This window comes from Ornithodoros turicata, chromosome 6 (assembly GCF_037126465.1).
Source record: "Ornithodoros turicata isolate Travis chromosome 6, ASM3712646v1, whole genome shotgun sequence".
NCBI lineage: Eukaryota > Metazoa > Arthropoda > Arachnida > Ixodida > Argasidae > Ornithodoros > Ornithodoros turicata.
Genome location: NC_088206.1, coordinates 29,049,022 through 29,075,556, shown reverse-complemented (window position 1 = coordinate 29,075,556; position 26,535 = coordinate 29,049,022). Strand labels below are relative to the sequence as shown.

The window sequence follows — 26,535 nt, the reverse complement described above, 5'->3', positions numbered from 1 at the left end:
ATTCTGATGTTTCTAGACTTTTACCTCATTAGACATATGACTAGTACCGTAATTTCACGAGTATAAGCCGCACCGCAGATAAGCGGCAGGACCCGTTTTTAGCAACGTTTTGAAAAGTTTTGGGCAGATAAGCTGCGGGCAATGTGACTGATTCGACTGATTTGTGCTACAAAGGAGACCGTAGAGGAGGTCGTAAACCCTGTGGTCCATACTCAGGGGTTGGCATGGTGCACAAAAAGGAGGTCAGTTCCAGTGTTCTACCATGATCGGATTGTGCCCTTGTTGTGTGTTTTTCATGGATCAAGGGGTCACTGGCCTTCCAGAAGACATGAATCATTGTCACCACTTTCGTAGAAGCGGCTTTGGGGAAGGCACCAGGAAAGTCAGTCTACTCCAAGTTGGAAGTGCCCCTGTTACACATTGTTCGTGTATTCAAGAGAAACACTCTCGGCCCTCTCGTTAAAACCGGGGTATGGGGAAAAGGCAAAATAGTCATCAGATGAGGTGCAGAGCGCCCGTGAGAAAAAGAATCATGCATAAGCTGCGGCTGATACGCGTGAAATTACGGTAAGCTTCTCACTTCTATGCATTTCGTTTACATTGCTATCATTCTCAACTGCCCAAGATTATGTGAAATAAGTTAGTTGCAATGTGCAACTATTGGTGTAGGAGACTGAACGAATAGTAATTTTCATGATTGAATAAATGTGGCTTAAGGGGATGGTTGTATCTGGAAACCCACCCATGAAACCAGTACCACAATATTCTGCATCTGCCGACAATCAACCTGACTAATTTTTTCATTAGAAAAGTGCTTAGATATTAAATAAACAAATTTTAAAGATTAGCATCGCATCAGTTGCATGGAACAGTTTAAATAACACGCGATGTGCTGAAATAGAATACGTTCAGAGACGCATCATCTCAGTTTATCACACTCGTCACCTTGGATGCTCTACATACTATAACTACGAACACATACTGAGCAAACTTCATATCACGACCTTATCTCGTCGTAGAAATCTTCATGACTGTTATTTCATGTATAAGGTCATAACGTGCCATCATTGATTCTCCTGACTTACTGTCAAGCATTAGGTTCCGAGTGCCGTCACGTACTCCAAGATGCTATTTTGTTTTTTATCCTCACTCTTTTTTCAAGCTTAATCCTATCAATTGCTCCTTGTTAATGTTGAACAATCTGTCTCAGCACCACGCCATTGATATTGCTGCATTCTTTTTCTTTGTTGTTTTCTTATTGTTCATTCTTTTCTTCTGTTTCGTGCATTCATTGAAGGGACGGTCGTATCCGTTCCAGTCGATTTCGAAACTGTAGTGCCACTTCATCCCTTGCGGACCACTGACCACGGTATCGAAAATCCCACACAAAATACTGGTGCGGTTTCACTGTTGTTCGACGGAATAAATGGCAAGAGCAGACGACTGATATTGAGGGTATGCCGGAATTCCATCTCTAGAAAAATGAGAAAACGTCATTCTGTAACCGGCCAATGATGTGTGTTGAGAAAGGGAATGCCACGGGCGTCTCACAGGGTTACAGGGCGCCTGGACGGCGCCTCTCCTCTGCATACCGCCTTCTTACTCTTTCGCTCACAGAGTGACGTCACGCCGCTGGAGCTTCTGCAGCGGCGGAGCAGTGCTGACCTTTAAAATTCAAGCACTTTTGGAACTAAGCACTTTTGGAATGAAAAAATTAGCCAGGCAGACTGTTGGCCAATGCCGAAGACAGTGATATCATTTTCATCAGGGATCAGAACCGGTATTTTTTTTTTCGGTACGGTTTGGGTTCAGGTTCAGGCATATTGGTTCGGTTCGGGTTTAGCTCTGCTGAACCGAAATTAACAGCTTGAACCGGTTCAGGTATATCGGTTCGGTTCGGGTTCTGCTCGGGGAGAAACCCCCTCCCCCCCTTCAAAAAAAAAAAAGAAGCGGTCAGCTGTTGGGACATTTACAGGGATTAGAACCGTTACTTTTTTCGGTCCTGTCTTAACTGGTTCATCGGCAGTAATTTTGCTCCATGAAAGTGAACTTACCCTCACCGTACACGGTTTTAAGAGTGTGAGATAACCGTTTCAGGTGAAAACACAAGACAAGTAATAAACGCATTTATTATTTAGTTGGTATTTTACTGTATTGTACTCTCGTGGTCGTCTGCTGAAAATGAAAAGCGAAGTGCCTTTTGGCAGAACCCAGTCAGGGCCCTCTTTTGATCTGGCAAAAACTGGCGTCACAAAAGTCACGAACTTTTACTCGCATCTGGCGTCGTAAAAAAAAAAGAAAAAAAAAGGAAATATCGGTTCCAAATCCAAAGGTCGGTTGGTGGTCCAATTATTTCACCTCTGAACTGATTCCCGAACCGGTAACCGTATCAAATCTTTTCGGTTGAGTTTCGGTTCGGTTCAGGACAAGCAAAAAAACTGTTCGGTTTGGGTTCGACAGAAAGTAACGTTTTTTTTTTCCGGTTTTTGGTTCGGGTTCAGTTCCGGTTCCGATCCCTGGTTTTCATAGCTGGGTTTCCGGACACAAACCATCCCTTTAATGCAGTTACATTTTCCTGATATCACTAATGCTCATATCTGTCGTTACCCACTATGTTCATTTTTGTCTAATAATTGCTGTCAATGTATGTTTGTTAATTACATTATGCCTGTGTTAAATTATGTATTGAGGTAAACCAGTGAGAAGACCCTACACGTTCTTTTTGGGCACCGTGCAAAAAATAAATTATTATTATTATTCCTCTGCTTAAGGTCGCACCCTTGTTGGTTCTTAAGGAGTGACATTTTCTTGTTTTTCCAAAGAGGGAATTCCAGCATACTCTCAATATCCGTCTTCTGCTCAGATACATTATTTAAAAAAAGACAAAAAACAAAGATATTTTCAGCTATTTCCTCTGCCAATGTACTTCCTAAGCACTAGGCTTCAATATATATTGGAACGGAAAAAATCTCAGCGGTCGACCGGACCACCCTGCCTGGTTCTGCCTGAAATTACCCCTGTGGAATTAGCCCACATCTATATGCTACCTTCGGCCTCGTGTGTGTAATGTACCAATACACTTTCTATAAGTGCTTTCTTGTGCATGCAAATAATGGGACATGAACCCCGAGTGGCCAAGGTCCTGTGTAACTGTCAAGTATAACGACTCATTCACACATGCGTTCCAAGGACCGCTCCATGCTGCGACTTTGGAGGGCAGAAACGCAAACGGTTTCCATCCGGCCGGCAAATTGGAGCACTCGCGTTGGGGCACAAGTGGGTAATTCCATTTTAAATCGACCAAGGTCCATCGATGACATTTTTTTATTTCAGTGAAGAAAATTTATGTTGGGAACGTCCTTAAGTGAAGACGAAAGCAGGTTCCCAGAGCTTCCTACGATCAACCAGTCCACAGATGGAGAGGGGGTAAGGTGGCGCCATCTTCGCAACGTGATTTTTTCTCGAGACTTTGCAGCTCTACTGACGTCATTTCATTCGCGTCACAACCCTCATAGCTTGCACACGTAAAGCGTGGGCACTCTAGTATACCTGGACGGAGTGCAAATGGTCACACTTTAAAGGAACGGTCAAGAAAAAATGCCGAAGTCAGCTGATATGACAGAAATTGCACATTTTTAGCGCTCATAGCTTCTCGACGGCAGGTCAGATATCCATAAATGAAGTATATTTTTAATGTGCAATCTTTCCTCCATCGTTCAATATACGAGGGTGGTTCCATAAGTTTCCTCCCCGAGGTAGAAAATGCGCGCAAATTTGAAAATGCGATTAAGGACGCGTTGCGCCATCTGTTGGAGGGCCGGAGCACCACCCTCAACCCTCTCCATGCATTTGTGGGTTGGAGAGCGGCATTTCAAACAGCCAGGGTGCACTCTTCAGTTAAAATGGAAAAAATCGAGTACTGCGCTGTGATAAAATTCTTGACAAAAGAGGGACTTTCGCCTAAAGAAATTAAAGCGCGACTGGACAACGTGTACAGGGAAGCCTCTCCGTCGTACACAACGGTAAAAGACTGGGCTAAGCAGTTTCGACTGGGGCGAGAGTCCATTGAAGATGATTCATGCGATGGTCGTCCAGTGGAAGTGGTGACGCAAGAAAATTTGCCTCTTGTCGAGGAGGAAGTGCTGAGCGACAGGCGTCTGAAGGTGAAGGAAATCTCAGAAAGGCTGGGGCTTTCCAAAACAACCATTTTTCGCATCATCGGCGAGGGCCTTCACATGAAAAAGGTCAGTGCGAGATGGGTGCCACGACTTCTCGTCAGTTCAAAAGCAACAGCGCGTCGTCTGTGCTAAAGAGTTTTTGGAGCTCTGTCAAGAGAACGAAGAAGAAATATTGAAGTCAATTGTCACAGGGGATGAGACTATGGTGCTCTACTGTGATCCCCTTTCGAAAAAGGAGTCGATAGAATGGCACAAACCAGGAGAAGCACCCCCAAGAAAAGCCAAGGTCACACAATCCACAAAGAAGATCATGGCAACAATAGTTTGGGATTGTCACGGGATCCTCCTCATCGGCTTCAAAGAGAGGAACACCACAGTGAATGCGACTTATTATGCTTCACTCCTGCACCGACTGCGAGACGCTATCAACGAAAAGAGGCACGGCAGGTTGAGTCGAGGTGTCCGGTTGCTCCAGGACAATGCCCCTGTCCACACGGCTTCTGTTGCCAAGGCTGCACTGAAGGAGTGCGACTTCGAAAAAATCCACCACCCACCCTACAGTCCAGACTTGGCACCGAGTGACTACTTCCTGTTCTCAAACTTGAAGAGGGATCTCAGAGGACGGAGATTTCAAAACGATAGTGAGGTGCAAGAGGCAGTTTTCCAGCATTTTGCGGACAAAACTTCGGACTATTTTTTCAAGGGTATAAGAATGCTGATTGAAAGGTGTCAAAAGTGCATCGAAGTTAAGGGTGACTATGTCGAAAAGTGATACACTTGTTTCGTCTCTATGACTATTAAAAGTTGGTCGGGCCAGAAACTTATGGAACCACCCTCGTATATAGAAAACCATTCTACCCCGTTTCGTTCCTGAAAGAGATGTCAGTAAAGTTAGGTGCGAGCAGAAAATTGCCGATGTTTGATATGCATACCCCAGGCGCTGCAATACTTATTCCAATAATTTTGCGGTTACTGAAAGGCCAACATATCCCCTGAATGCAGTTGCAAAAATATGTTGCACTATTTTATTAGGGTGAACGCAGCGAATTTTTCTCTGTGTCCAGGTCTCGCCATTGCGGCCTTGCACTCCGACTCCACTTTCGAGTGTCGCACCATCGCGCGTTTCCTAGTACAGATTATTTTTTTAAAATTCTGTACCACACACCTTGTGCAGTATTGACAAAACTGTTGCAAAAGTTATTGCTATAGTCAGCTACATATCGCGAGTCAGTATTCCACTCTCAGTTGCTGCGGTATAATAGACCGACGCCATCTGTTGGTCTTGCAACAGCATATAAAAGGGTTGTACGTAAATAGGAGTGCCGACGTGGACATGCCCACAAATAAGTGCCAGCGGCGGGAATCAGTGCTACACCAGGGGGACCGAAGGCCCTGTGAAATGAGAAACGATGGCGTGCCACTGGCAAGTGGAGTCGGAGTGCAAGGCTGCAACGGCGAGACCTGGACACAGAGAAAAATTCGCTGCGTTCACCCTACTAAAATAGTGCAACATATTTTTGCAGCTGCATTTAGGGGATACGTTGGCCTTTCAGTAACCGCAAAATTATTGGATTAAGTATTGCAGCGGCTGGGGTATGCCATACCAAACCATGTTGCTGTAAGGTCAGCAAACATCGGCAATTTTCTGCTCTCACCTAACTTTACTGACATCTCTTTTGGCAACGAAATGAGGTAGAATGGTGTTCTATATATTGAACGATAGATGAAAGACTGCACATGAAAAATATACTTCATTTACGGATATCTGACCTGCTGTCGAAGAGCTATGAGCGCTAAAATAGGAGAAATTTTTGCCTTATCTGCTGATTTCCACATTTTTTCTTCAGTGTCCCTTTAAAGTGTGACAGTTTGCACTCCGTACAGGTACACTAGTGTGCCCAGACTTTACGTGTGCCAGCTATGAGGGTTGTGACGCGAATGAAATGGTGTCAGTAAGGCTGCAAAGTTGTGAGAAAAAAATCACGTCGCGAAGACTGCGTCACCTTACCCCTCTTCATCTGTGGACTGGTTGATCGTAGGAACCTCCGGGCACCTGATTTCGTCTTCACTGAAGGTCGTTCTTCACATATATTCACTGAAATGAATAAATGTCATCGGCAGACCTTGGTCGATTTAAAATGGAATTACCCAAGTGGCTTCCTTTGACACCGGCAGGCCTCCCAGCACAACAGCGATACTGCACGGGGATATTTTGTCCTTTTGTGTGTGTTTAATGCGACTGAATTCATTGCCACCAAAAGTTGTCTATGCTGTCAACGGTGGACGGTAAATTTATGCGAACCACAGAATTTCAATATAAATACAACTTGAGTGTGATCATGTGTGTTGGTCGGCAGATGATAAACATGCGTCTCACTTCTTCTGTCGTTCCTTCTCTGCGTCTGTATTATATAGTGTGACGTCTGCCGATCCTTGATGTAAGTCGAAATGCTGCACAATGTAGATTTGGGTGAAGAGTGCAAGAACTGTCGGTATGCTCTTGACGTAGCAACAACAATGAAACGCGTTTGCAGGCTGGCAGCTCGCCTATGTGTGACAGGCTCCTCTCGGTGGCGCCGTTGTTTGAAACGCATGTGTGAATGAGCCTTAAGTATGGAGTGTGACATGCCTGTGTCAACTGCTGCTGTGCTCAGATTAACCTACCTTGTCAGGAAAGTTCTGAGTGGGTTGCTACAATCTGAAGTATCAATTTGAAATGACCCTCCCTGTTGGCAAGTTTGAAATTTTTCCTGGAAAAGTTTTTCGTCCTAGTCTGGCATGGCTGCTCGTGCCGTGATACTATTGCAAAAAGTAAAAACCTCAAACACATCACACAAAACATGTAGGTAACATTTCCTTGAGTATGAGGAGATGGCACGAAGACAAGAGACACGAAGGCACAAAACTATCCCTTCGAGTTTGTCTTTTCGTGTCTCTTGTCTTCTTGTCAAACTCAAGGAAATGTCACTTACAAGTTCATTACAATAGCTTGCTTGCCTCCTGCTTATGTATGACCAAATGGGGAATTATGATGAAGGATGAGACACCTCAGTAATTCAGTACAGAATGTTCCCGTAATGTGAAATTCAACGTGTCCTTCAAGTGTCAAGTGTGGTGGAAAAACAGATTATTTTCTGTCATTTTGCATACTGTAATTATATATTTCTTTGCGTGATCAATTTTTTGTGATCATTCGCATCACACATTTCTCATGATATTCGTGAGTACTTCATTTCACGACTGACGCTTTGTGGAATGAACACGACGGTCTGTTAGGACTTCGGTTGGCAGGTGACTCTACCTGCCATCTCAAAAAGAAGCTCTTTAGAATATAAGTGAGGGCTCCTATGACAGGCTTCCCAACCTCTTGGTACATTTATCTCTTTCCTTGTCACCAGATAACAGCAAAGTGGTTAGGAGAGTTACAGCAATTGTCTTGCAATTGTCAAGATGAAACTGAAATAATGGCCAAGAAACAATGGTAAAGAAGACATTCAGAAACTAGAGTGCACTTTGATCAGGATAGCTGCAAGTTTGTTTTTTTTTGAAGATTAATTCATCATTGAAAAAATTGTGAGAACTAGTATGTTTACAACATAGTCAATCAAGTGCACTATTGCACAATGTCTTTATCTGGAATGTCGCATTCCAAAACAAAATCATGTTTGAAAACTAAACAAATCAACAAATGTCGCTAATGTGAAAGGTCTGCTTGCCGAAACACAAATCATTTGATAAAAAAGCCTCTGATGTCATTTGATGGAATACTGTTCCTACTTTAGATGTAAGCTGCAAGAAAAGGTATGAAAACATGTCAAATCAGAAGGGAAATACCACCTTTTCCATTCGCCACTATGAGGTGAGGAAGAGGCACAATTCGGGTAAGCTCTGTGTGTACAAGACATCACACAGCATGTTAGGATGTGTATCAAAGCAAGGGAGAATAAATGGCTGAAAGGTGAGGTAGTTCTTTTTTTTTTCTTTTTCACTTCATGCCACCTCTTGGGCCCTCCCAAACCTTGGGGAAAGTATATTTCCAGTTGAGATTTCAAAACTACTCATTTGTACAGGCCCTCTGCACGCACAAATATTTTGAGAAATTGAGAAAATCATGAATAGTTGTGCAGCCAGTTCGGATCATCTGCCATGAGATGACCTCACTGTATTCATGAGCAAAGCCACGGCGGTCGGCCTGTGGCCTGTGATCCACTGGAAGGTTCTGTCCGTAACATGCTCTAAAATTGCAGCACCCGCACTCTGTCTGAGCAATTTATTGTAGCACACTGACTAATACCTGGCAGCATTTTCAATTGGACGATTCCGCTGCCTACCCCATTCGTTCTTGAATGTCACTAAGTTTAAATGTCGACATCGAGCTCGCCAAGGAAGGGGATGACTCTGAGGGGTATTGCAAAGTATCTACAATTACTGCTGTCCTCGCAAGGGCTGGGCTAGCTGGTACATCCTCTCTTCCTTCCTCTAGTGTTCTTTTTGCTGTTTTTTATGCAAGTGCAGCACTTGAGCTCCATAGCACAACCACAGAGACATGCACCACGAAATTAAATCATCAGAAAATATTCCTCGAACATGCCTACATCAAGTTCAGGGGGCAGGTGCATGAAGCAAGATCTTGTTGTCATTCTGCCCCTTTGTGTTTGTTTCGCTGTTCATGCTTGTCCTTCTCAATCTGTAATTTTTAGGTGACACTTTTATATCCCTGATAGTAGTACTGTTGCATGGTATTCTTCCCTTAACAGCAACATAAGCAATGTTTGCTTTCAATGAGAGATTGAGAAATATCTGCATGCTGTTCATACGAATGCCTCAGGGCCTTGCTTCAAAATTTATGGTGCACAATGTTTGCAGTTAATTTCTCGTGGTACATGAGCTATAAATTTCAGGGGCATGTTTTGAGGCATAGAACAATGCTTTTACTTTTGGCATTTTTCTTTTTTTTTTTTCCCAGAAAGTGTTCACCCAGCAAAGAATTGTACCTTTCAACACTTCCATGAGTCTCTACAATGATTTCTAGAGCTGCACAAAATGTCACATCCTGTGTAGCTAAGCACATAATTATCTTGAAAGATCCTATGAAAGATTTGGGTAGAGCATGAGTTCCCAATTTGATTGCCACATCTTTAGGAAAGTAATAATTTTACTTCTAGTGGTTTTCTGTTTCCCGGGAGGGTCTTTTTCCAGCACAAAATTGTGCTTCTCAACAGGTCCATGAGCTGTCACAATGACGATGGTACAAGATGCTATGTGCAGTTAAGAACAGAATTGCATTTAGAATCCTATGAAAGATTCAGGGGGAGGTAGCACTGTCTGCTGCTGCTATTTTGTTGAGTTTCTGATCTATCAGCTTCTGTTGTATTCTCCTAATAGACCTCTACCCGAGAAACGTCATCATGACGTTGGTAGACAGACTGAAACCAAAACAAATCGGAAGGGGAGGGCTGGGTTCCACAAATGAGCATTTGTTCGCTGCCTCCTATTGAAACAAAAGTAGGACCGAAGGTCGCGTCCCTCTCAGAGACCATCCTAATCCCCTCAAGACTGTGGCTTTGGGGCATGACCTTGTTCGCCCCTAGCTTCGAGCGTAGTTCAACCCTACCAAATTGGTGGCCCTGTCGAACACTATGACGTCATTTGTTTACAAACAGGGAGAGGTCTATTGTGTCCATCCACATTAGCACATTCATGTCGTAACTCGATCCCATCCTTGTGACGCTTAAGCCAGTTTCTTTTAATACTTTACTCTACTACTTTTAATACTTTTTTTAGGCAGTGCAAGAATTGATATCAGTTATGAGCACAGAAAAACAGCACATCTGTTTCACATCATATAAAGCAACCTACCATTCATACTTTTTCCTGCAGACAGTAATTGTCTTATATATGTAGTAGTGACTAACAAATTAACAATTAACAAACTTTATTAACTTAAAACAAATTAAAGTAACTTACAATTAACCAATTTGAGGACGCTGTTTTCGTGTTGTGTGCTTCGCGGCACGTAATTGCAAAAAAAAAAAGAAAAAAGAAAAAAGAAAATAAGTAGATACCATAGAGTTGCCATACCAAAGTTCCTTCGGAGCTCCTGAGACTGCTGGGACACATCCAAGGTTACAATAGCAAATAATGAAGTTGATGTCAACTTCGGCATTTAATTTTCATGTGAACTCCAGTTATCTAGCGAAGACTGTTTGCTCTGCTTGGGAAAGGTAATCCCTCTCCTCCATCCATTCTACAATCCCAGCATGTGATCAGGTTACCTCGTCTTTTTATTATTATTATTCATATTAATATTTGTTTTAGCCTCCATAGGTGGCTGCAACCAGCAACAAAATGCCAACATGGTCTGTGTGCCCTTAATGAACGATAATGCTAACAGGTTCACATGACGTAGTGCCGAGATGTTCAACTTAAGAAGGAAAAGAAATGTAGTTCGTCGGCTCTCAAAATATTACTGAGCCACAGATAGGGTGGCTGGACACAGAGAGGTCACAATCGCTCCTCCACGGGATACTGTGATCCATCATACTCACTCTGCTTCCGTAATGGCTGTTAAAGGAGCTCAGAAAGCCATCTAAAAAGTTTTCAGTTCCGAACGCATTGTCGAAGCAGCTAACTTAACTTGATGATTAACATGCATATTTTCTCTGTATGCGATATTTTTCGTAGAAAAAATGTCACTTGAACATCACCGCGCGCTCCCGCCACACATTCCTGCTCGACTCGCTCCTCATGCTTGAACGAGGATGAGAAGGAAAAAAACGTCATTTTTGATGTCATTAAAGTAGAAAGCGGCGTCCGCGCGTCTATCTGGGTCAGTGCTGCCCGGTATTCTTCTCTTTCTTTCTGTTTCTTTTTCCTTTCTTTCTCCCTGTCAAGTGATGAATAAGGGAGGACATCGATATTCCTAGTCGGGAAATCCCTGATCTCGAAATTCACGTTCTGGAAACAACGAAAATCAAGGAAAATGCTCGACTGCTTCGTGAGATATGCCGTGTTTAAGAACATAACATCACTATTTACTTAACCACTCAAATTCACGGGTTTTCGATGTGTGTCCAAGTCCTATTAGCGAACGAAAGCCACATTTTAGCAGCTGTTTGGCTTAGCAGGGTGGCTTGTTGGTTAGTTTATTACTAGGTTAGTTCAGTGTTTGCAATGTTATGTTTATGTTATGTTGCAATGTTATGTTTATGTAATGTTATGTTTATGTTAGGTTAGTCACAGTTCGCCCTTGGCAGTTTTGCAAGCATCACTGTGCATTGTTTAGTCAGATAACATTTATTTACACTAGTAACATGTTACCAGTTTCAGTGCATGCTGATATGTCGGCGGGCGCAAACTTAACCGGCGTTGTCGGTCGCTATGTGGTAACCAAACAAAAGGCGGTGGGCACGGATGAAATCAAACTTGCGTGTTTGTGTCGTTCATGTTTGTAGCCATCATCGGCTAATTTTCGTTTAGCTCGATGATTGGTAAGTTGACCATAAATTATGGTGGATTTATGACATTGCTTGGCTCTGTTGGTCTGTGCGAGAGCCAGTGGATGTTCAACGCTTGAAGCCGCGACGTGCCGGCAAAGGCATATTGCGATAGATTTCACTAGATATTGTCTGACAACGTATCGGCAAGAACACTCCTCCGGCTGAAGGAGTCATCAACTGAATGGCTAGCAAAGTTGCTAGTCGAAGTGACGGGCAAACTATGATCATAGCGATGCGGCAATCATTTTAAAGCGTGAGCGGAAGCAGTGCTTAGTGCTGCGCTGATTTTATACTTATTGCCACACACAATAGAACAACAGTAACAATCATCACGATAAGGAACACCATACAAAACACAGACATGGACAGAACAGTGTTCAACTGGCACCCGAAGTTTATTTTCATAATGCACCTACTCCGGAAGGTCGCGGGAGAGAAAAGCGAGCTCGAGCGGGGACAGGTTGACTGATTTTTGGACAACTTTGTTCAGGGAGCTCAATGAGGATGGCCTCTATAATCTCATGGCCTAACCTTGAACGGTGTCTGTAGACCAATGTTCGTTTATTGTACCTGATAAATCAAAGACACAGCGAAAAGAAACTTCTTCCACTGCTGCAGTGTGGTTCCGAGTGAAAAATAGCAAACGACATTCCTCTAAACCAGCCAGCGGCTCCTCTTTCCTGACGTCAAAATGACGCAGGCGGCTCGTTTCGGGCACTACCACCGTTGCGCACGGTCGCAATTTTCAAAATCGAATTCTGCGATATTTGTGCACTTGTTCATTGAATTACTTCGCATGGTGCACTTTAATAAGCAGGAGAACCACTTGGTTTAAATAAATTGTAGTGATTTAAGTGCCTTCCGAGCTCCTTTAAGACTGGCCACATGACACTACACTGCGTGGTGGCACTGCAGTATTTCTCCTGGCACGCTATTGCATGTCTTAGCTCTTAGCTCCAACGGCGTATGCAGTTGATGGACTACATTTCTTTTCGTTCTTAAGTTGAACATGACTATAGATCGTTTTTACATTACTATGCCATAAAATATTGCCATGCATGAATGTACACACAGAAGTAGCAAAAGAGCAGAAATTAGTTTTTCTTAAACTTGTAGACGTCTTTATGGCAGATGTCTGAAAACAAAGACGATGGAATCTACCAAAAATCCATTTTGTGCATTGGAGTAGACAAGTGCCATGGAGTAGACAAGTGCCATGTGCCACATGCATAGTAGTCCAATGTTCCTCGTAATCCCTCTGTTGCCGGCACGTGTAATGCTGTACATTAGAAAGTAGGTGATTGTTAAAATGAATGTGCATTTCAATGCTGCAGCCTTGCCTGTTTCAGTTGGAAAAAATGGACTTGGCAAATTTTGACAGTATGGAGGGCCGCTGTGAGAGAGGGTCAGGTGCATCTCACATGTTGTACAGTACAACAAAATGAATTGTGTGAGTTGATGAAAGGAGGACAGAGGGATGATCTTAGTTTAAAGTTTCAAAATTTCCATTCAGCAGTTACATCTGTACTGCCGTTCTAAGTTTGGGATTTAGTGGAAGTGAGCTGTGGTGTACTTGGTAAAGCTGGAAACTTTTTGCCTGTCAGAGGCAGTGATGCGTATGTGACAGACGCAGGAAAAACAATAGCGCAGGCCCCGTACTGTTTGCGAGTTGCCGCATCGTTAGTTCCCTGGAAGATTCCTTGGTTACGTCATTGTGGAGGGCTTCGTAGAGTAAACCAAGGTGCTTGTTGCACTTTTTTTCTCTTCCAGCGACAGGACAGGACATGGCACGAAAGTGTGTTCTCCTTCTATGCTACTCCATTTTCTGCAGTGGTCAGGTTTAGTACAGTGTAAGCGTGAAAGCAACACAATCCCATGTGCCATGTGGCATTATTGCATAAGTGGTGAATTTCGGGTCAGAATGCTACACATCTGAGGCATTGTCAAGTCTTTCCGTTATAACCGTGCTCTTCCCTGCCTTGACCTGCAGTTGGGAGTTTGTGAACGATTGTGGAATGACAAAATGATGCTGGAAGTTTGGAACTGACATTCAGTGATTGAAGATGTTGCAAAAGTATGCCAAATTTGTGCTAAAATAGTGAGAGTGCTGCAATTATTTACACTTCACCCATCATGTAGTCTTTGTCAATGGGGGCTAGTAGCAGCAATATTAGGTGGACATGCTCATTTTAACAGTGACCTGTGCCAGAACTGAGGATGTAACAGAACGTACCTCTTGCAAAACTTTGGCACAAGAAAAAAATGATGCATGAAGGCATGACAATATGCAGCCCACCAAATGATATTTTGTAGAAGGAAATTAGTAGTGAGTAGCGATATCAATATAAATGACAAGAAAGTGTGTTTCTTATGAGAAGCTATCAAAATGCACATTAAGTGGATTACAAAATGTGTACACTAAGGTAAGTAAAACCAAAGCAGCAGACTACTGCATAAAAGCTTTGCCAATCTACATACCGGAAGACTGACCGTCGGAATTTGTAACAACAGGAGCCAGAACAAAAGACTGAAGCAGGTTATGTACCACTACCGTCACACATCAATGCACCAACGTAAACTGGCATTTATACAACATGCGTCCATGACGACTAAAGACAGATGGAGTCAATAATATGTAAAATATTTTGTCGGTTACACGAAATATTGGTATATGGGAGTTATACTTATCAAATTATCAAATAATAATTTATCTTAATAATTAATTATAAAAAGCAGGTTAGTGTTACAACACAGACAGCAACAACTTAGGAAATCAACATTTGCCTTCGAAAATATGCTCAAGTATATTACGAAAAACAACATTCAGTTAGACACATACAGAGAGGTAAGCAGTTGCAGAAAGTTAGCTAAAAGGAAAGAAAAAGAAGGAAGAAAAGAAAAGGCAACAAATACAGGTAAAAAACTGAGAATGATGAGTTGTGAGGTGCCAAAAAATTTCACTTAAACGTGCCACATTTAGAAGGGCTAAGTAGAAGCAGACAAAGTAAGAAGTTTGGAATAAGATAGTCACAGAAGAATCTGAAAATGCTGCTGCAAGGTTCAGAGCTCTAGTTCAAAATAGCATTATGTTTATGGTAGGTTTTAGACCAGATATAATAATATATATATATTAGAGATGGGGACGAATCCAGAATTTCTCGAATCCGAATCCGAATCTTGAATCTTTGGAATCCTTTTTTTATAAAGAGTTTAAAAAGCCAGGGAAAAACTCTTCTACTGAAAAGTGTTTTGAAGCAGAATTTTATCTTTGTTTAATAAAAAACAAATTTTGGGAGAAGACAAACCCACCCAGTCGGCACAAATTCTTGCAGTGACGTTGCACCAATATTGCCATGCAATATTGATGTTATGTTGGTAATGACCGCTTTCGTTATGCTGCAATGATGTGATTGAAACAACATTGCAAAAATGTGACGTTGCAATGCTGGTGTGACATTTCTAAAGACCGGCTTCGTTATTTTGCAGCAATATTACTGAAACAACATTGCAAAAAATGTGAAATTGCAATGTTGATGCAACACTGCCAATGACCAGTTATTTTACACTGTAGCAATCTATAAAAGCAACAACGGAGGAGCACTACAGTCTTGGTGATATCTGTCGCCAAGATTAGGCCACTGATGCACTGTTTTGTGAGCAATGCTATTGCAACATTGCACTAAAATTGATTGCCAAACACCACATCAGCAATGTAACTGCGACATTTCTTTAGTGTAGCACACGCACATTGCTTTGGAAACACAATCATACTGTTAGCTCTACGCATCTTTTGAAATACGCCAAAAACATTGAAATAAAGATATTGCACAACATTGAATTTACGTCGCTGATCAAGCGTTTTGGAAGAAATGCAATTGCAACATAGCATTGACATTGCTTGCAAAACATTGCATCAACAATGTAAACGCCACATTACCTGAATGTAACATATTCAAGAAAAAAATGATGCATGAAGGCATGACAATATGCAGCCCACCAAATAATGATATTTTGTAGAAGGAAATTAGTAGTGAGTAGCGACCCTGAAACTTGCTCCAGTAACATCATCACAATGTTAGCTTTGAGACATAGCATGAACATTGAAGCAAGTAAATTGCTACAATGACAAATGTGGGCATGAAACATCGCTGCAACACATCAGTGTTGAGGTAACATTGATGCAACACATTTGCAACATCTTGTGCTGTTTGGGCATAAACACCTTCCTAAGTGTAACTTATTTAACATGTTCATCGACTACAGGAAATACGTAACTCAGGTGTCTGAACTCACCCCATAAAACTAAGAAGCAATCAAAGCAAAACAGTGTTACTTTTAAACTTCTAATATCAGAGCTTTATGTTGTGGCTTTATCGCGCCTCAGGGGCTGCCAGCCAAGCAGGCTTGGAGGTGCCGATTTTAAAACGAAACAAACAAATGTGGCTGGTGGATTCGAAAGATTCGATTCGCAGTTTTGGGCAGTGGGATTCGTATTCGCGAATCTCGAATCCCTGCGTAGGATTTGAGGATTCGCGGATTCAGTTGGCACATCCCTAGTATATAGTGTACATACGTACATACATATTTAGTGACCATTGTGTATGATATATATAGAGGAGGTATATCCAGGGAAGGGTAAAGGGAATTTTTTTCTTTGCTGTTTCTGTTTTCAAAACTATCGTGTTTCAGTTCCCATTTTCTGTTTCTGACACCCGCCTTCCAATTTTGTTTCCATTACGGTTCTGCTGTGTTATTTTGTTCCTGACAATGAAACCACATTTATGGAGCTGCGACTAGATACCCCTTACAGTTCTGTACTTTTTTGTGTAGCATATGCACTACACACATAACCTTACTCTAGTTTAATCGTGCATCTGGGATTTAAAACGAGATCTGTAGGAAGCCTGTAGGAGGTCTGCATCCTGCCCTACTGAATTATCAGTCCAGCAACTCTACATGGGCGCAACCCGACCTCCTTCCTGGGTTGCACCCACAGATGGACACTAGTACTAAAACAGTGCTGTCACACCAAGGCAGATGAAAGAGATGGTAGACACACATGCTTGTGCTATGCCATGGGATCTATTGTGTAGAGCCGTTTTGCTTGTGTCTGTGCCAGTCTGATGTAGAATGAGCGAGTGATGGATGCATCATGAAGATCTCGTGATGTCTCCTGCTGTTCAAGGAATGTATTGCAGGGAATAGAGCCCCAGAAGAGAAACGTTCCCGTACAAGTAATCATACAAATTACTTGTAGATACATTGAAATACATACTGTTTTGCAGGTATAGGGCTGATGGACCGTCCACGGTGAAACCCCCAGGGACACCCAGGGTTGCAGGGCACCCCCTGGACATGCTCAGGGCCGCCCACAAGGATGCACCCCAGAAAGACACTTCTCAGCCTGCGCAAGGGGCAGCAAATGCAGCAGAGAGCGGAGAGCCCCTGAGCTCAGCCCCCCAAGTGCATCGACGCCCCGGAACAGGGGCTCCTGCTCGCAACGTCACATCAAGGCTTCGACAACCCCGGGACAGTGGTTCAACAAAGGTGGCTTCTTGCTCACTTGCTTAATAGTAGCAGTAATAGAAGGGTTCCCTTGGGTTAGCATCTCTGCAAATTTGGGCACTTCTGTCTGGACATTTGTTTATATGCACTGGCAGGTGCATATGTTATTGTATCGATGCAGTATAAACTTGCAATTATGGTGCAATCGGATGAAAATGTAAGGGAGGGGATGTCTGGTCTTGGACAGAATGCTACATACATTGCCGAATATCAATTGAAGCACTCTGTGACAACAGAAATTTGGGGGATCAGGACATCTGAACCCCTCCTAGATCTGTGTCTGCTCTCTCCTTAAAATGTAGTTTTCCTTTGATTGCTTGGCTCTGTAGAGTTTAATGCATTACTTAGGGATAAACTAGATCAGGATGTCTCAAACACGTGGCCTGCAATCAGCTATTCCGTGGTGTGAGGGCCCTTGACCATTGAACAGAAGAAGGCTGCCTTCCCAAACAATTTAATGAAGACTTTGCGCCGAAACTAGATCAAGCATAATTCTTGCGCTTGCATGGCTTGGCGGTGTTTGGCAGCACATGCTCATGTAATGACTTCTTTTGCACACAAATCTCAACAAGTCTGAAATCTGATGTCTATATTGGAACACAACTATGAATGACCATGTCTGTAAATTAAAATTGAGCCTCACAGGTTTGAGGAAGTCTTCCAGGTACCATGCACATGCACAAGATTGGAACGGAACACTTGTGTATAAGTGCCATTGTATTTAAGTTTTTTACGTGTCATATTAATGTAGCAAGCCTGAAGCCATCCGGTGTCAATAAGTATACATGTGTATAACCAACCAGTAGTCTTAGAAGCTGATGTGGTATGTGTGAGAGAGTGCCGATTACAGGGGCACTCAACTGCTGGCCAAACTACTTCTGAAAACTGCACACTGTGAAAGCAGTGCATTCATTGTACCTACCCCTGTGTACCTAAACCTGTGCAAGCCTTTATGTTACCCTGAAAACTTTGATTATTTACAAATCAGGACACCACTTCCCTTCCTCCAATGCATCAACAAATGTCACCAAGCTGCATCACATAGTGCCGAATTATCAGGACCCTGTATTTCCCACCTCAGTGAATGGTCTTTTTATTTTTCCATTGTGAGCCTGTCCCAGCCTTCCAACGAGATCAGCTGTGTCTTGTGGGGGTAATGAGGATTAGATTGTGGGGGGGGGGATCAGCTGAGTCTTACCCGTAATGTTGTACCAAGGTATTGCTTCCTGTGCGGTCTACTAAAGTTTCTGGAAGAAGCATACAAACACGTTACATCAGGGAGCTTCTCATTATTGTAACCTCATATATCTAAAACAATTGTAAAGAAAAGCAGCAGTATAACTGACTGCTCACATGAGACATGAAAATGCTCTCGACAGCTTTATCGTGAGAACCTGGAGAGTGGAGCACATTTGAGGAATAAGTGAACGTTGCATTTTTCCTTTTTTTGTCACCGTCATTGTTGATCTCCGTAAGTTTGGAAAACATTTTTCAAGGTTAATTCAACATTTAGAAACTTCTACAGTGTTGCTCTATTTGTTGAATGCTACTTTAAAATGCAGGAATTTCTTTTGTGTGCAGCAATATTGTGGATATCAACTAACTTATCCATAATGTGCAATACTATGTACATTGAGTGCTATGCATACCTGTCTACTCCTAGAGTTCCAATTATCCCGTGCAAGGTATATTTTAAGCAGGGCTGGGCATGTATTACAATACTTTGTATTATAATAGTATTACTGTAATACATTTTGTATTTGTATTATAATACAGGTGTCAGAAAAGTATCTGTATTACGTATTATAATATGCAAAAACAAGTATTACAAGTATTATAAAACTCGAGTAATACTCTCGGATTTTGACGTGTTCGTTCACTCCGTATGCGCCATCAGCACGGTGATAATCCGGTCAGGTGGGTCAGCACACCACACGTTTTAGGTCATTTGCTCTTTGAACACCTACTCCTATGGGGATTAGTCAGTGTACCCTCTCTGGTCATAAAATTCCTGGGAAAGAAAGGAACAATCAGAAGTGTTACTAGCTCTGTGTCCAAGGTTAATGTACTCACGAGGGCCAGCTTCAACTTCTGGTACGCGGGAAATTTTCGCCCCCCTCCCACGCTGGGAGGGGGTGGCAGCTCAGGAGGGACCGTTGCCCTCTACCCTGGCTAGTCTTAAAGGGGACAGGTATTAGACGTCTTGTAGCATATTCAATATGCCACAAGATGTTCTTTGCTTCTTCCATACAGGAGAGCACTCGAAGCAGGGGCAGATCCAGACCCTCAGTTTGGGGGGGGGGGGGGGGGGGGGGACTGTTTCTTTGTCAGGGTGCGTAGTGGGGGAGGGGAGAGAGGGAAATGCTATGTGTAAACTGACTTTTGGGGGCGGGGATCGCCCCCCCCCCCCCCCCCCCCCTGATCCACCACTGACTCAAAGATTGAATTTTTGAGAAAAAGTTTTATTAAAGCCAAATAATTGGTAATGCACCTATTGTTTCATACAACAGGCACTGTAAATTGTGAAACAAATGTTGTGTACGTCCCGGGCTTTTCAAAAGGTTATGTATTCCTTTATTACCATAATGTATTATAACACAGTATTAGTATTATGTGTTATAATACACATTTTCAAAAAGTATTAGTATTATAATAGACATTTTTGTGGATTATTAGGTATTAGTATTATAATACGAAAAAATAGTATTACTGCCCACCCCTGATTTTAAGGTGCCAATACAGTTTTAGTGTGCTTTGTCAGTCAGAACTATTCATGCCATATCAGCTGTGTAGCGATGTGGTAGAAGTAAGGCAGCAGGTAGAAGTAAAAGTAGAAGTGAAGATAAAGAAGTATATATAAAATAAGAAGTGAAGTAAAAGTAGAAGATGCTCTTTGCGTTCAGATCTATAAAATTTTCTACATCAATGTATCAGTCAGTAATGTACTGCAGTGATGCATGCATGACTTAATATTTTAATATAATTTTAGAATAATGTTGACATGTAATGCACTGTAGAACCTCTATATAGTGAACCTTCGTGTAGTTAAGATACAGATGTAGAAGTCCATGTTTTGAAACTTAGCCATGGACAGCTGATTCAGCAGTCCAACGAACTTCACTATAAAGAGGTTCTACTCTATACTTCTATAATGAATGGTAGCAATTTTAATAGAAAATGATGATGTGAATCATGTTTGCCTGTGTATAGTGTATGCTAACACTCATTACAGCAAGTGAATATGTTACAGAGTATACAGGCTGCTGGACGGCGGAAAGCAGAGGCATCTGTGGTGTCCAGCAGTGGACCCACGCCTCGCAAGCCACCGGCACCCTTCCGTTACGTCCCCCTTACTGTCCACCAGCGCAAGACGCAGAGGCTACAGAGGGCTCCCGAACTGGAAAATGGACTGCAGCCTTGGGGCAATGGAGAAGATGCTGGGTTGCCACCGTGAGCACTCTTGTTTCTCTTGTTCATTTGCCATCCCTGCAACTGGGGGATGTGTATCATCCCTGTGCATAGGTGCAGTATTGGTGACACAAAATTACTCACTGTTTGTCTCGAAGATCACAAAGTTTTTTGTCTGGTGGTATAGCCACTAATGTAACCTGGAGGTGAACTGGACATGTAAACACACATATTTAAGCACCTTCCACTATTCTTTTCAGATCTAGCTGGCACCTGATAGCGACTAACAACTGTACCTTACATATGCATATAAACACACATTTTTTCAGGTGTGCATATGGGTGATACGCGCAACTCTAGTAGGTGTGAACAATTTTTTCTCTGTTGCAAAGCACCCAATCTTTACTGCAGGTCAAGGCGGGGGTCTGTAAATGAGCCTACGTTCTCATATCCTTCATGTTTTACAATGCACACAAACTTGTCTCACATACACAGCAACGCACATAGACTAGGACAACAAATCAGTGGCTGAATTTGAAGGCACTGACTATAACGAGAGATAAATTTAATCATTTGAAATATGTAATTCTTATAGTTCATTTATAAATATTACATAGTGCCAGGAAATAAGTGTTTGACTTGTGTGTGAGTATGGTATTTAATAGTGCTGTGCGAATATTCGAAATTTCGAATACGATTTGAATAGTTTACTCTATTTGAAAGTATTCGCGCCGAATTTCATCTATTCGAAATTTTCGAATATTTTTCGAATAGTTCTCTGTCAAAATTAGCGCCATTGTGCAGCTATGGTCACGCGCTTTCTCGACTGTGTTATTGGCAAGGCGCAAAGCTCTACTAGCCCCATCGGCATCGCCATTCGTTCTGGCTATCATCGTCATCATCATCATGCCATGATCCATCTAGCACGTGGTTTTGATTCGCAGTGTCAGCCTGTACAACTGGAAGTAGCAGTGTAGTAGTCCCGCGTGTCTGTAGCGAAAGCCTTGCTGTCTTTCATGATTGCACGACCGTTCTGTTGTCCATGCAAGAGCAGGAGGCGTCGGGTGAGCCATTGGCAAAAAGGAGGAGTGCCATATGGAAATATTTTGACTATTCCGAGACAACTGAAACTTGTAAGACGTGCAGCGCAGCGCTGTGCACTCCAACGGGTGCGACGTCTGGTCTTGTAAACCATTTAAAGCGGCACAAATCAACCTTCAAGGCTTATGAGAAGGAGATCGAAGAATGCAAGCACACAACTCAGCAAAAAATAACAAACTACGAAGACCAAAGATCGACTGCCGGCGCGAAGAAAGGAAGCACTGGGCGGTAAGACTGCGCGAATGATTGCAATCGACCTACAGCCGTTCAGACTTGTGGAAGATCGGGGCTTCCGCGAACTAATGAATGAAGCCGTCCCAGAATACGTACTGCCTTCGAGAACAACCATTTCTCGGGTCGCGATACCGACACCTTACAGAGACACCAGGAAGAAAGTACAGGAGGAGCTGCACAAAGATTTCGAAGACTGCATAGAAAGCATCTCTTTCACGTCGGACATGTGGACATCACATGCAAATGAGGGCTACATCAGCCTGACTTGCCACTTCCTGACTACTGCATTCTCCATGAAGCGCTACCATCTGAACACGTCTCACTTCCCAGGGAAGCACACTTGAAGCAGAATTGCAGCAGCTCTAGAAGCACTGGTGAAAGAATGGGACATTCCTGCTGAAACATGCACAGTGTATATCGTTACAGATAATGCGCGTAACATGAAGGCTGCTATCCTTAGCAGAGGCTACAAGAACTGTTGAAGGTGACCTGTATCCTACCTTGTCCTCTCAGATACCTATCTTGTATTGCATTTTTGCACACCTGAAATGTGTTGCTGAAAAGGAAAAATCTGCATTTGCTCAAAACCTAATCAAAAGTCTCAAGACACGATTTCTGGATTACCAACTGGACGAGACTGCTAGCATGGCTATGTTTGTAGACCTAAGGTACAGGTCTGTTATATACAAGGAAGACCATGCAATGGAGATGTGGTTACAGAACTGACTGCTGACTACTACGGTATTGAGCGAGCTGGGGAATTTGAAGGGGCCCACTTCAACACTACTGTCCCAAAGCCAAGGCCCTCAAGTGAAGAGCACATCTTTCTGGCACAGCTTTGACGTCCTTGTAAGACATCAAGAAGACACAGAACTTGATCCACATACTGAGATGGCAGACTACACAAGCGAGCAGCCCCTCAACCGTGATGAGAACCCTTGCGAATGGTGGTACAGGACCGGCCAGCACAGGTACCCACAACTCGCACTACTGGCAAGAAAATATTTAGCAGTGCCAGCCACATCTGCATCAAGTGAGCGTCTGTTCTCGCTGTCTGGAAACATCGTCAATTCTCGAAGAACTTCACTCAGTCCACAACATGTCCAGCAGCTAGCTTTTCTGCATGATAATTTGTAATGCTCAAGTGCGTTCCTACCTACGTCTGTAAGTACAGAACTCCAACACACAAGTGACTATATCCATTACTATGCTATTGTAGCTACCAGCATATAATGTATGTTGCAGTCCTCAATAGACGTGGTAGCAGACCCTGAAACTGTCTTCAGTAACACAGGGACGTATTTAAAGGCTCCAACTTTCTGTGTTGGAAAATTAATTTTTCCACGGGGCTCCAATGTCAAATCCGCGGGCGTCCGCGAGTAAAAATCGCAAATTTCGTGCCATTCTGCAAGTGTGGCTCAAATGCATATCTGGAAGCAGATGCACTCAGATCAAGCCAGCCAGTACCTCAAAGAGATGAACAGACTTTTGTTTTCTGTTAACCACATTATTTTCGTCGACCACCACCGGCACTGTCGACCCATGCAGCACACCTTTAAGCCAAGCTTCGTGTTTCTCGAACAGTTCTGGAATTTGACAGCGAAGTGCGTTCGTCTCCGTTATCGACCCGCCGTTGGTAACTCGCGTCTCCAAGAAATTCCTTATTTTGGGGCCTCGAACCTTTTCCAGCGGAATATTAGCGGCCATGAGTGCTTCGAGAAATTTCGTAACAACGTCCATTCTTGCTTCCCGGGCTGTGACCACAGAGTCCAGCGTTTGCTATCTTACATCACGCTGCTGCAGTCCAGAACAACCAGCAACAACGTTATTGCCTCGCTGCGTTTCTTCCTGCCTTCGCTTCAACTTGTCGGCGTTGATGCAGTGCCTGTTGCTCATTACAGTAAACCCTCGTTAACTCGAACTCGCTAATCTCGAAATATCGGTTATCTCGAATATTTTTTGCGTCTCGATCCATGTCCCAGTGCTTCCTATATATTTGGGCCCTTTTAAGTCGAAGCTTTTTTTTGCCCGAGTACGGATATCTTCAAATCCCATCACCGGTAGGTCAGCGTACCTACGGCTGATAACGTGCATTCTTCGGTCCCCTCGGCTAGGTCAAGGTCAAAGCCTTTCAGTCATAGTGACTCACGCCTCACGTGCCACTAGCTGTGGCAGGCAGACAGCACTCCCCTTTCCACTCAACGTTCCTCCTCCTCCTCCTCCTCCTCCTCCTCCTCTTCCTCTGCATTCGTCCGTGCATCTCTTCATTTTGTTCTTCGCGGCGTCACGATGGCTGAACAACGCGCATGAAAGTCCCTGACTTTGGAGCGGAAGGTGGCACTTATCAAAGGCCTGGTAGCAAGTTCATCAAGCCAATAGCATGAACTGTTTCATTCATGCGTGTTTCTGGTCTTCCATCGCCGTACCGGAGCCAGCAGACCACTTCAGTGGCTGTGATGAATTGTGCAACAACGTGATGCGCCTCGCATGTTTTGTGGAGAGTGACTTAGGACTTGAACATCGAGGACTATGCGCTTTACGACGGCGATGTTCCAGTAGCGGTGAACTGAGTGATACAGAAATCGTCGAGAGTGGCCGCGGTAGTGACGTGCCGGGAGGAGCGTCTCATGCGTTGCAATGAAGTGCTTGAAGATGCTTTCTTGTTCACAGACGCAAATGCCATTGCTATTACTATTACGGAGTTATTCAGTCTCAGATGATGTTAAAAAATAAATGGCTTCGGAATTGTTTACGAGCCCTATTACTGTAGGAACGCTTTTTTTTTTTACGTTCCATAACATAGCGCATTGTGGTAACATCGTGGCAACGTAATTTTCGCTGTTCGCTTAACTCGAAACCCCGTTTATCTCGAATTTTTTTCCGGTTTTTACGGCTTCGAGTTATCGGGGGTTTACTGTACGTGGTCGTCGATTGTAGATTTACGTCGATGGTCGACAACACTTAGCACACACCTTGCATAAAAGGATGCCTCCGTCCTCATAGAATACGGCGTTTCTGTATTCCTGAGCGCGATCCCGCGCAGTCTTCTTCCTAAGGTGCGACATGACATCGTACGAATAGGAAGGCGTTCGTTCTCCACCGTTCCCCGAATGCACGTGCGTGCTGACTCTTTCTCATTTCTTTACAACACGCGGGGAGAGAAGAACCGTGCCATGTGACTCGCGCTGGTCGTGCGTGTGCTGCCGGTGCCGTTTGCAGGCATCGCTCGAAGCAAGGTTTTTTTTCTAGCACGAGGCTTTTTTAGCGAAGGGCTTTTTTAGATCTAATAGGCGTTATTGACTAAGGGAGCATAAATTATTAATTGCATAGTGAATTACAGCATTCCGCGGAAAAAAGGTGATTCTGCGGAAGATCGTTATTTCCACGAAATTTTGCGGAATCGCGGAAAGTTGGAGGCTTTAGACATATTTGTGTGAGTAGTTTTGCTTGTCAAAGGAAGTTTTGAAACTAGGGGTGTGCTCTACAGCAGCATGCCACTTAAAGCAATTCATTCCAGCAACATAACGCGCGTTTGGATGCCTGGGATAGGGGAATCTTTCTTTGAATATTATTCAGACAGAAAAACCGACGCCTAAGTAGTAGCAATCCACTGCTGGCCACACTTGTTACAAAAAATTGCTATTCGAAATATATTCGAACTGCCATCAGTAAATATTCGAATTCGATTCGCACATGCAAATAAATATTCGAAATGTATTCGCACTGTGTCAAAAATATTCGTATTCGATTCACACTGGAAATTTTGCTATTCGCACAGCTCTAGTATTTAATAATTATGTAATAGTACAAAGTAGTATGAAGTAGAATACCCGGGTGGAATCTGGTTTAACCCGAAAAAATAACTCCCTCCTCGTAGTTGTGCTCACGATATGTTCCTCCATGGGTCCACACAAAGCACACTCCCACAAGTGATTGGAAGGTTTCCGGTGCCTACATTATCGGTCATTATAGGTTCTAATATACAATGTGCATTATAGGTGCCAATAAATGTATTCACTACTTCCAGAGTTGCATATAGTAACAGAGGGGAAATATTTGCAGTTTCTAAAAAGTACAGGAAAGTACAAATGCAAACAAATATACCAGAGGATGTGCACCCAGCAATACAATATCTGTTCCAATACCTGAAGTAAATGGGCTTCTTTTTGTTATAATTTATTCTGACTGAGCTGTAGGCCCCCCATTAGGAGCAGCAGTTTCCCGATGGGCACGAAGTTACAAAAAATCTTCCGAAGTGAGATATTTGAAATATTCTAATGGGGCTTTTTGGGAATATTTGAATTCAATTTGAAATTGAATTGAATTTGAAATGAATATTAAAATTCAAATTCGATTAGCAGTATCTCTAAGATATTCGTATTCGTATTGGATTTGAATTGCTATTCGCACAGCTCTACCGTATTTACTCATATTTTGTGCCATCGCATAATTTGCGCACCCCTAGTTTAGCTCTAAAAAATGAAAACAAAAATTGCGTAATTTGCGCACCCCCGTTTTTGCGTGGGGATATCTGGCATACGCATCTCGCT

General features: G+C 43.0%; 1 protein-coding gene across 7 annotated transcripts in view; it reads left to right on the top strand.

The window, feature by feature from the left end:
• The window catches only part of LOC135396493 (serine/threonine-protein kinase WNK4-like), a 126,951-nt gene that overhangs the window by 3,252 nt on the left and 97,164 nt on the right, over positions 1-26,535 (top strand). For all 7 annotated transcript variants that reach the window (XM_064627500.1, XM_064627499.1, XM_064627501.1 and 4 more), the window contains exons 2-3: positions 16,963-17,224; positions 20,493-20,692. In XM_064627500.1, the coding sequence (XP_064483570.1) occupies positions 17,033-17,224; positions 20,493-20,692 (392 nt within the window). In that variant the 5' untranslated portion in view covers positions 16,963-17,032. The remainder of the gene's footprint in view (positions 1-16,962; positions 17,225-20,492; positions 20,693-26,535) is intronic.